General features: G+C 48.6%; 1 protein-coding gene across 2 annotated transcripts; it reads right to left on the reverse strand.

The window, feature by feature from the left end:
• Positions 1-4553: 4553 nt before the first annotated feature.
• SP8 (Sp8 transcription factor) lies at positions 4554-7104 on the reverse strand (the record flags this gene model as incomplete). 2 transcript variants are annotated; one of them, XM_081102303.1, is made up of 3 exons in its annotated part: positions 4554-6046; positions 6211-6307; positions 7084-7104. In XM_081102303.1, 3 exons carry the CDS (start codon positions 7102-7104, stop codon positions 4554-4556), a joined length of 1611 nt encoding a protein of 536 aa, XP_080958429.1. The 2 variants fall into 2 exon arrangements, with proteins under 2 accessions (XP_080958429.1, XP_080958430.1); XM_081102304.1 differs by lacking the exon at positions 6211-6307 and having other exon boundaries at positions 4554-6050.
• Positions 7105-11000: the final 3896 nt, after the last annotated feature.

The following is an 11000-nucleotide window of genomic DNA, read 5'->3' on the forward strand; positions in this document are numbered from 1 at the left end:
AACTACTGGGCTATTTTTTTTTTTAGAAGAGCAGACAACTGTAGAAATCATGTTTTTAAAAAGAGACCTGATCATACCTAAATTTTTCTTAAGAGTATAGGGAGAAATAATAATGCCCGTTTGGATAGAAGCAAGAAAAACTCAGCAGGAAAATAAAACCTTTTTTCCCCCAAATTACCTGCACCAAATCAACCCCCCTTTGAGGCTATTTGTATGAAAAATTGAGCAAAAATGCAGAACTTCTTTCATTATAATATTTACCTCTACCATTTTAAGTGAGAGGAGAAAAATCAAATCCATACTTCTTTCTTCTAAAGTCCCTACCTTAATTTACCAACCTAAAGGATCATCGGACCCTTTAGCTAGTCCTCTAAAATAAAATATTTACTTTAAAGAAATTCCTCCACAGGCCTGCTGTAACATTGCATTTGACAATCTCACCAAAAGATCTGAGGGGGGCTGAAAATTTTGATGGCAGGATTATCAATCTGCCCACTCAGGAGTCCCGTCTCATCACCTGCTTGTCTTTAATTCTTAATTTCAGCAGTCTCTCCATCAGGGAAACTCAGTTGAGAAGTTATACCAAGACTGAAGTAAGAGGACAGTGGAAGAAAAGCAAATCCATCCAGGAACTTTTTCAAAGAGCAGTTGATAATAGGAGAGTAAGTAACTCATCACATTTGCTTAAATTTAATTTCTATCATAAAATATTTTCCTTGATAGTCCAGCCTCAACAAATCACAGTCATGTATGTCCCAAAGGGAAAGAGAACATCCTCAAAGAAGTTGAGCCAGAAAAGGAGAAAGCAGAATGAGGAAGAAACACTGAAGTTTGGGGAAGAAATGAGACAGGTCAACAGAAAGGCTGGATTGAGACTGGACTGACATACGCTGGCCTGACCTCTGGGTCAACAAGTAGTTTAACTCTACCTTGATCTGAAAGACTGGAAGCTTGTCCCTTGGTTCAAAGTGAAACCCAGCATTTGGTTTCATTTGAGTGAGCCTCCAAGGCACTGTTAGAGGTGCTTTATCACCGACAAGGCAGGGAGAATTCACAATTTTGCATTCACCCACCATCCATCCCCAAAAGGGAACCCAGCCCACCCTGCAGAACAGCAATCCAGAAATACTGTTCAATAGTCATCACAACAAAATACACCAACACTAGAAGGGAAAGGAGGAGCGGAAGAAAGTGAAAGTTTTCCATTTACACTACAGAAAAATCCGTCCCCCATCAACCACCCCCAAGAAATCATCTTCTAGAGACAATATCTTTGCCATCATCCACCTCTTAAATCAAATGTGATCTGTATGTAATGCAACTGATATTATAAATGCACCAAGCAGCTTTCCTTACCTGCCACTACATTTAACTCCTTCAGAACCGTTTCCTCCTCAGCACTGCAACTTTCAATAAAAAAGAAACAACACTTAAAATTGTGTTCTGCATGTTATTCCTAGGAAGAAAGTGACAGAAAGAGACTATTTTACTTAAAACCAAAGAATCAGAGCAGCTTGCTTTCCTAAAACCATAGGGATTGAAGATCACAAATATTTGCAAAACAGCAGGATCAAGACAGTCTGCTACTGAAGCCCAAACTGCACTGTCCTAAAATATTTTACCCCTCATTGATTTTTTTCTTCTAAATTTACAATATTCATAGCACTCTGTATTTCCACTTGTTTATATGGGTAATAAGGACTTAATACACCTTTCAGTGGAAGGTTTTCAGTTTGAGACATACACCAAGACTGAACTTGGGGTGAGGGGAATGAATGCAAACGGAAAGAAAGAAGCTAAACTGAAAAGAATCTGAACACACTAACTTTTTATTCAATTTGATTCAAAATAATATTACTCTAATAGTGAAATAGTTTGATATAATAACAATCAACATTTAAAGTAATTTTTTTATGTTTCAAAGTATGGCTCAAGGAACTCATTGCTTAAATGCACTTAGACATAACAAGACAATTTTTTATTGGCATCATTGACACCTGTGAACAATAGCCTAGTAAATAGATTAAGGTTTAACCTTCCTTTTCTTTGGTGGCTGTTTAGAGACTTTAAAAGAACAGATAACTCATTTCAGCAGGAATCTACTACTGATATTTACCTCTACATAATCTTTAGCTAAGACATGGAATGCCAAAAACAAGCTTTTGTTAGCTTGACCTCCTCCACCCACTAACAACAGAAGTTATCCCCGAACCCATGTTTTTATTTTAGATGTATTGATCTTCCAGTGTAAGTCTTGCCCTTTTAAATACCAAATGCGATCAACCTGAGTCCTTCTGGAGGGTGAGAAGGAAGCAAAAACGGGAAATTTCTTTGAATTGTTTGTTGAATTAGTCCAAATTTTAAGAGGTCAGTAAATCCTGATGCTTTGAGCTAAATCTACTGGTAAATAATTAATTACATTTCTTAGACACTATAATCTTCATCTTGGTAAATAGAGAAAACAGTTTTGCCAAATAAATCATTCTAAGTAATATTAAAGGCGATTATTTAAATATTACCACAAAACAGGATTATATTTTGTTTAAATAGACATTTAACTGAAAACAAAATGCAAATGTCCATAGTTTAAACAGGAAAAAATACAAATTAACTGGCCTAGTCTTTTATCTGAGTTTATTAATACCATTTAAAATATTACAAATAAATCAATTACATCTCATGCATTTAAAATGCAAGTCTAAAATGTTCTAGAGAAAGGCTTTTCATTTCAATGTGAAATATCCAAATTATTTCAACATTACAATGAGCAATTAGTTTGCAGAATTTGCAAACATTTAAATGTAGTGTCAGGAGTGTTTGTTAACAGTTAACAATATTACCTTCAGGAAATACACAAAGGCCAAACTTAGTTGAGTTTCACTTGGACAATTTATTTAATACATGGGTTTTGGCAAACCCAGTTATGAAATATAGGAGAACTCTCACTTTAACTATACCTGAACTGCCAGCAAATGCAAATAAGTACATGCTCCATTAAATTAAATGTCACCCCACATTTATCAAATATTGTCTTAATTACAGTTTGATAGCTATCTAAATTAATATTCGAGCAACACTAGGCCCTGAAAGTGCGTTTGTGGCTCTGCACCTCCAGAAGTGAGTTCAAAAAACCTGCAGTCTTCAGAACTGCAACAATAACTCTTAATATTTTCTTGTAACCAAAAAAATCAAGTTTACTTCGATATATTTTCAAATATTTACTGGAAGTAATGTACAAGAAAAATACTATACAAAATCGTCTCCTGGACAGCTGCACCTCGCACCCATACGCTGGTGGGGTTATAGTTAATTGGTAACTAATCTAGAACGATTCTCCTGTGGTACAAACCATTAGGTTCAGATATATTTTACAAAGGTGTTTCCCCTTTCCCTCTTTTGGCATTTAAATTTAAACTACAGCCTCGTCTGATATCAACGATAGCTTCTTCACTTGTTGATAAGTTTAAATCACACAAAAAAGTTTCCAATGGATTGCAAGGATTTACAGATATGAGTTCTATACAAATTGATGTCTGGACTAGCAAAAAAAAAAGGGGGGGGGAGATTAGGCTCGGGGGTGGTGAAAAACGAGGTAGAAAAGGACAAACATGGAGATAGAGAATCTGTTCTCACCGGAAAGGGGTATTTTTGCATAAGAAAGACACCTACCCTCACCCCACCCCCACCCCATAAGTTAAATTAATTCGATCAAAATAACTTTGGGATCAGTATTAGCACAGTTTTGAGAGAAAGACTTGCTCACTGCTAGAGGAAAAGCTATCTAGGCGGGAAACCAAGTGAAGGGATGCCTTTTTTTTTTCCCTTTAGGTTTTTAGTTTAAAAATGTTATAGAGATGAAAGAAGGCTGCTGTAGGATTCACCAAGACTGCCCTTAGTTGAAAGTTGCATCGGTTCCAACTCAGGGAACAAAGAAAAAGGGGCAGAGCTGAAGCTGGGGCAGAACTGAAGGTGGGACGCTGAACTCCGCAAACTCCGCGCCTTGGCGCGGACCGAAGGGCGCCCGCACAGAGCTCGCACCGCGCGGCGCAGGGCGGGCGTTCGGGCGTTCGGGCGCCGAGTCCGCGGCCGCCCCGGCGGGGATGCCCCGCGCGGGCCTCCTGCCTCGCCCTCCCCAGCCCGAGCGCAACCTGGTTCCACCGAATTGGTCCGGCCCCGGCGCAGGCCTGTCTCCCAGGCCCTTGGAATCGTTCAGCTCTCCATCCAGGGCCGCTTCCCTCCAGAAGGCCCTTCACACAATGGGAGGGAGGGAGGGAGGGAGGGAGGGGGACAAAGGGAGGGCGAGGATGAAGGCCCGCGAGGCGCGCGTTCGGGCTGTGCGGGCCTCCGACGGTGTCACCGGGCGGAGAGGGAAAGCCAGGGCCCCCGGCCGGCCATGCGTGTTACTTACATGTCCACATGCCCTTTACAGAGTTAGGTCCCAGAGGGAGTTAGACTAGAGGGACAGAGAGGCTGGAGCGGAGGCCGGGACAGACGGGGACCAGGCGGAGCGGGGTGGGAGGAGGCCAAGGGGAGGGACAAGCGCGGGGTGCGCGTCACTCCAGGCCGTTGCGGTGCCCGGGCTCGGGGGGCTGCAGCAGCTCCGGGGAGTGGCAGGGCGGGCTGCCCGCGGCGCTGTGCTCGCTGTCGGTGTCGCTGCCCTTCTTGCCGCCGCTGCCGGAGCCCGCGGAGCCGCCGCCGCCGCTGTGCGTCTTCACGTGCTTGCTGAGGTGGTCGCTGCGCATGAAGCGCTTGTTGCAGACGGGGCAGGCGAAGCGCTTCTCGCCCGTGTGGGTCCGCAGGTGCCGCTGCAGCTCGTCGGAGCGCGTGAAGCGCTTGCCGCAGAAGAGCCAGTTGCACACGAAGGGCCGCTCGCCCGTGTGCCAGCGCAGGTGCGCCTTGAGGTGCGACGTCTTGCCGTACACCTTGCCGCAGCCCGGGATGTGGCAGCTGTGCAGGCCCTTGCGCCGCAGGCTCGCCCCCGCCGGGCCCAGCCGCTCCGCCTCCTGGCAGTTGGGGCAGTCGCAGGTGGCGCGGCCCGAGTAGCGGCGGGCGGAGGAGCGGGGGGAGCCCCCGAGCGGCGCCGACGGCCCCGCGCTCAGCATGGAGCCCCCCGCGCCGGCCAGCGGCGACGGGGCCGAGTCCGGGTAGGAGCCGGGCAGCACCGGCTTGAAGCCGTCCATGAGGTGCTGCCCGGCGGGGCTGAGCAGGTGCGAGGAGGCGCCGCTGCTGAAGGCGGAGTGGCTCAGGCCCGAGTAATCCGAGTTGTAGCCCCCGAGGGGCGAATGCAGCGAGGTTTGGAGCCCCCCGGCGGCCGGGTGCAGCGAGCCCGGCAAGGCCGCCGCGCCGTTCGGGTTCTGCACGTCGATCCAGCCCGCGCCCACGTCCCACCAGCTGGAGGCGCCGGCCGAGCCCACGTCGCCGGCGGCGCCCAGGCCCGGGTGCGAGGGCTTGAACCACGACTCGTAAGGGTGCGCCATGCCCACGCGCGGGTAGATGCCCTGCAGCCCGTCCACCGAGGTGTGCACCTTGGAGATGAACACGGGCTGGTGGGAGCCGTCCTGCGAGTGCGCCGAGGAGCCGCCGCCGCCGCCGCCGCCGCCCCCGCCGCCGCCGCCCCCGGAGACGCCCGGGGCTGGGAAAACCGAGTAGTCGTTGGCGAAGGGCGAGGTGGAGGCGGCGGCCGCGGCGGCCGCGGCGGCGGCGGCGGCGCTGCTGGAGGTCAGGGAGAAGGCGCTGGAGCCCGGCGAGCCGCCGCAGCTGAACGAGTCGGACACCAGGGCCGCGGCCGCCGCCGCCGCTGCCGCCGCCGCCGCCGCGGCCGAGGACGAGCCGCCGTTCCGGGAGGCCCCCGACACGCCGAAGCTCGAGAGGCTGGAGCCCACTACATTGCAGCTGCCGGAGGAGGACGAGGAGCGTTTCCAGGGGTGGAAGCCCTTGCCGAAGGAAGAGGAGCTGTCCGAGAGGGAGGAGGGCGACGGGCTGGGGCTGCCGATCTTGTTACAGGTAGCCGCGAGCATGGCCAGAGGAGTCGATCCCAACCGCGGTTCTTCCTGCGGGAAGGGGGAGAGGGAGAGGGAGAGGGTGGGGGAGGGGTGGCGGGCAGAGGGCCGGTCGGGGAGGGAGGAAAGACAGCGGCATCAGCTCTCCGGGAGCCCTCCGGACGCCCCGCTGCACCCCGTGCCTCGCTGCGGCGCGCCGCCACCAACTCACCTGGCTCCCCCAACAGCCCCGGCGCCCGGCTGCTTCCTACTCTACGGGAGGGGACAAGTTTGGCTGCCGGCGTCCGATCCGGGAGCAAAGCGCCATGCTAAAGAAGAGTCGGACAGAGAGGCTCACCTAAACGACACTCCCGTGCCCCCGAGGCCCCGGGCGCTTCGAAACCAGCAAGCGAGCCAAAGTCCAGATTCGGGCGAGAGGAGCTTCCTTCGCCGAGAAGCCCGGGGGGAACGATCGCATTGCTTTTTAAAGCGCTCCCCGTGTCATCCAGAAAGAGTCTCGAAAATCCTGTCCCGGCCCCCAGAAACCCCTGCTGGGCTGTGTCTCCCGGGCCCAAAGCGGTCAAACTAGAAGGCTGGCTCACTTGCTCCTCCCGCTGTTCTTTTAATTTTCTTTTTTTTAAAAAAAAAAAAAAAAGAAATTATCTACAATAGTAAAAAAAATAAAATGAGACGGGTTCAACGTACCTGGAAGACAAGGCGGACTGCGGGATTTTTTAAGGGGATGAGGGAAAATCTGCAGTTTGCCCAGGAGGAAAAGCTCGCTCTCTGTACCCCCGAGACCGTCGCCTGTAAAATGGGCAGGGCGCAGGTCTCCCGGGCGGGGAGAGACCGGGCGCGGCGCGGCGGCTCGCCTAAATGCCCTGCGAACCTTTTCCTGCGCCGAAAAAAGTGGCTCTGCCCCCCTCTCCCCCTCTTTCTTTTCTCCAAACTCACTTGTATTTAAAGAAGAAGAAGGGGGGGGGGGTTGGAAAAAACTCTCAATAGAGACTGATAGCCCGTGGCCTGGCCGGGGCGACTTCCACCCCCTCCGATCGGCAATCAAAGGAAACTAATGAAACCAGCAAGAGAAAACCCTGAGACTCACCCCTAGAAGTGAAGTTGCCATCACACAAAAGTGCCCTCCTCCTCTCAGAGGATCTTTTTTATATTGATAAATCAGAGGCAGTGTTTTTTTTAGAGGTGTGCAATACAATGATCAGTTCCGCCCATTCCGCCACAATTGTAGCTCCCTCTCCGGCTTTGAAGTGCCGCGAAGGCGCGGCCAGCCAATCTGCAGCCTCGCCGGGCCGCGCCGCGCGCGCGCCGTGAGGTCATCGGCGCCGCCGCCCGCCCGCCGGCCGCCCGGGGAGGGGTGGGGGGCCCGGCGGGAGGGGCGCGGGGCGGCGTGTGAGTGTGTAACCGTGCAGTCGTGTGCGTGTGTGACCGAGCTGGGAGGCAGTGAGCCCCGGGAGGAGGGTAGGGAATGTGAGTGTGGCAGTGGAACAGTGGTGAAGGAGGGGTGCGGGAAGGGGAGGGACAGTGCCGAGAAGGGGGTGGGGGTGGGGGTGGCAGTATCCCTGCGTGTGACCAAGGCGGGGAGGGGGGAGGGGCAGATCCATAAAGTGGTGAGGGGAAAGGTGTGAGTGTGCTCTAGGGTACCCGAGTGGCAAACCCGGGGAGGGAAGGGGAGGTGGGTGGGAGTGTGTTTGGTGGGGGAGAGGGAGGAGTGTGAAGCTGTGTGTGTGAAAGGAGGGAGGGTGGATGCGTGTGCGCGCTGGGTGTGCGGGAGAGGAAGGCTGTTTGAACGTGTGTATGTGTGTGTGTGTGTGCGTGTAAAGCCGGGGGTGGAGAACAGGAACAGTGCAGGAAAGTGCTCGTACGCAAGAGAGAGTAGAGATGGACGCTTTGAAGAAGGCATCTTCGAAGTTGAGCGAGGGAGGCTGGGTCCACAAATACGCACCAGCGCCGTCCCTGTCGCCAACTTCCTCTGGTTCCTTGTACCTAACATCTCGAGCGATCGTTTTCTTAACTTCTTAGACACCGTCACTGTATCTATTGAAGAAAATCGCACTGATTCCTACCCTTCCTTTCCCGACTCGGTAGCGGAGGGGTGGGAGGTGGGGAGGCTGGGGATGTTTTTAGGGGTGAGGGAGGGCGTGTGAGCGCCTGCGTCCCGGAGTTGTTACTTTGATGCGGTGGTTTTCTTGTCCTTTTTTTCCCTCCCAAGGTGGGTTCATCTTTGGAAGTGCCAGTCTCACTCTAGGGGACGGGGTGTGTTTGTCCCGTGGCGATGAGTAAATTTCAATACAAAAGGATTAGGTAGAGAAAGGGGCGAGAGAGCATTGTTTTTCCTTGGGGTGAGAAATTGAGGAGCGTTTTGTGGAATTTAGGAGTCTTCACAGGAAATCACCACTGCCTCTTTCTGAGGGAAAAAATTAGGATTTTGATTGATAGGTGTGGGTTTTATTTATCTGAGAATAGAGACAAGGTTTTGACAAATCTTGGACCACATATATGGAGGCGTCTGTGTCTGATAGTGTTTGGGCCAGATATCTGTGAATGCGTGTGCATGTTAATAGGTGCACTCAGTTCAAATTCAGTGGGTTTTAGTCACTTGCTTCCATTTGTGTTACTAGTTGCCTTCAGAAATGTCATTACAATTTCACTGCCACCACAAGGAAACATCTTAAACCACAGAAAGCACCACACCAGTGTAGCAAAAAGTCCACAGCCCTTGGCGCCCTATTGAATATTCATTTGGTGTTTTTTTTTTAAGTAATTCATATTTCTAAGCAGTTATAAATGCTCTCAGAAATCTAATTTTAAAGCAGAATTGATTAAAATGTTACTAGCTGGGAGAATTGTTTGGTTTTTACTGGGTAAACATTTTTTTTTAACACTCAGAGCTTCTAGAGATGTAAAAAAAAAAAAGAAAGAAAAAAAAAAGGAAAGAAAAGAAAAGAAAAAAGCCCTCCTGGGGTTTAGAAATCCAAAGTCAGGTAGTAATTTGTGTAAGTTTCATCGAACAGAGTTGAGGCTGATGTTGTGGTGTAAGAGTGTGTGTTTCTGACCCCTTTTCAACATTGTTGGGATATTGACTGTACATCATATCTATTGATTAAGGGGGTAAGGTACACTCTCCGACTTTGAAGTAAGTGTGAAGTAAATTAATGAACTGCTTTCTTTCTCTGAAGGCTGACGCTTACCATAAATGTCGTGTTTCTCCCTGCAAGCCACTCTGAATGATTTTAGCGTGTTGAGAAGGCGTGACAGGCCAGCCCAGAAGGAGGAAGGGGTGGGGGAAGGAGGGAACTCCGTTTAACAAATAAAAGAGAATTAACTTCATTGCTTTGGTCTTCTTCTATAATGATATTCATTTTAAGGACCTAATACACAGTTGTTCAAATTTAGGGCTTAATTCTAATCAATACCGGCACCCTCCAAGGTGGGGAGGGGGGGCTTTGAGGGAAGACTCCCTTTATGAATAGTTATTTAATCTTTTTATCTTCCTATCTTCTGGAAGGAAGTGAGGCAGGACTGTCAAAAAGTTAAATGCTGATTCTGAGAGTAAACAGAGGCATTAACCACTGTTTCTTGAAAAATTACTGTGTTGAGATACCTACGTCTAAGTCTTTTATTTCTATAAATTCACTTTAGAATCATGAATTCTTCCTATGACAATGGGTCACAAAGTATGTGTGGATTCTTCAATTCACATAAGGTTGGCCTGCATTTGGGAGGTTTTCACAGGGGGTTATATGTGGATCTTTCTTCATAAGAAGATTATATAACTATATATTTATTCCACTTACTCCCATTTTAAAAGGTAGGTATTTATTTCATAGTACTAGTATTGGTCAAAGGGCATTTTTTTTTTTCTTAGACTACCCTCCCAATAAGTGGTTAGTGCTTGTCCTACAAGGTAAGACAGCCAGAGTAAAAAAGGAAAGATAAAGAAAATTATATAATTGACCAAACATTAAAACAGCAATAATGTTGCTTCTGGTTCCAGTGAAACTAGTCTAATGGTACCTATTTCTCTACGTTCCACAAGTGACTCCATCATTTTACCCTTCCCCTCCACCCCCCACATAGGAGAACGTCTGAAATCCATTGTAGATACAGACTGTCTAGCAAAACATTTCACATTGCATAGAACTCAGTTTACCTTTTGATATTGATCCTTACTCCTGAGTATTATACCATGATACTATAGAGGTCTGGACGGGAAAGGGGGAGGAAGGTAACTGCAGGCTTTCTAGCAAATTAAAAGTTTCCCCCACTCCATGTGAAGTTTAATGTGCTGGCAGGGAGGGGTAGATGGCTATTCCACTGTTTCTTACAAACCTGTGGGATCCACTTCCAATAAAGCTAAAATCTATTAGCATTCTGTATGCATCTGCAGCATAAATTTCATTTGAATTTCAAATTTAATAAACCAGGAGGTTTTTAATCATCCCTGGTTTTATTTGTTTGATATTAACATGCTTATTGACCGGGTCTGGTGACCAGTTTGATCATTACAGGACAGCAAAAAGTTAATTAAAACGACCACAGCCCCTTAATCATATCATCTGTCTCATCCATGTCCTTCTCTTTATTACCGGTGATGATGGATAGTCTCCCAGATTAATTTCTCTGTTTCTTCGATTTGGACAACAGCTTTTGGGACCTAATTTACATCCCGGGAACAACTTGCTCAAGTATATCTAACACCTTGCAGCTACAATATACATCAACATCTCCTTAGATGGAGCAGAAAAGGAGAGAGAGAGAGAGAGAGAGAGAGGAGAGAGAGAGAGAGAGAGAGAGAGAGAGAGAGAGAGAGAGAGAGAGAGAATGTGTGTGTGTGTGTGTGTGTGTGTGTGTGTGTGTGTGTGTGTGTTTCAGGCGGGTTTGAAGACTAGTCAATGTTGCGACTTGGAGCGGCTTATGCTTTCGAAGGCAAAGACATAGAAGGTCCTAAAACAAATTAGAGGCCTCGATCCCTGCTTTTCCTTTTACAGGGAGTGGGGAGTGAAA

This window comes from Myotis nattereri (genome assembly GCF_964212035.1).
Source record: "Myotis nattereri genome assembly, chromosome: 11".
Classification (NCBI taxonomy): domain Eukaryota; kingdom Metazoa; phylum Chordata; class Mammalia; order Chiroptera; family Vespertilionidae; genus Myotis; species Myotis nattereri.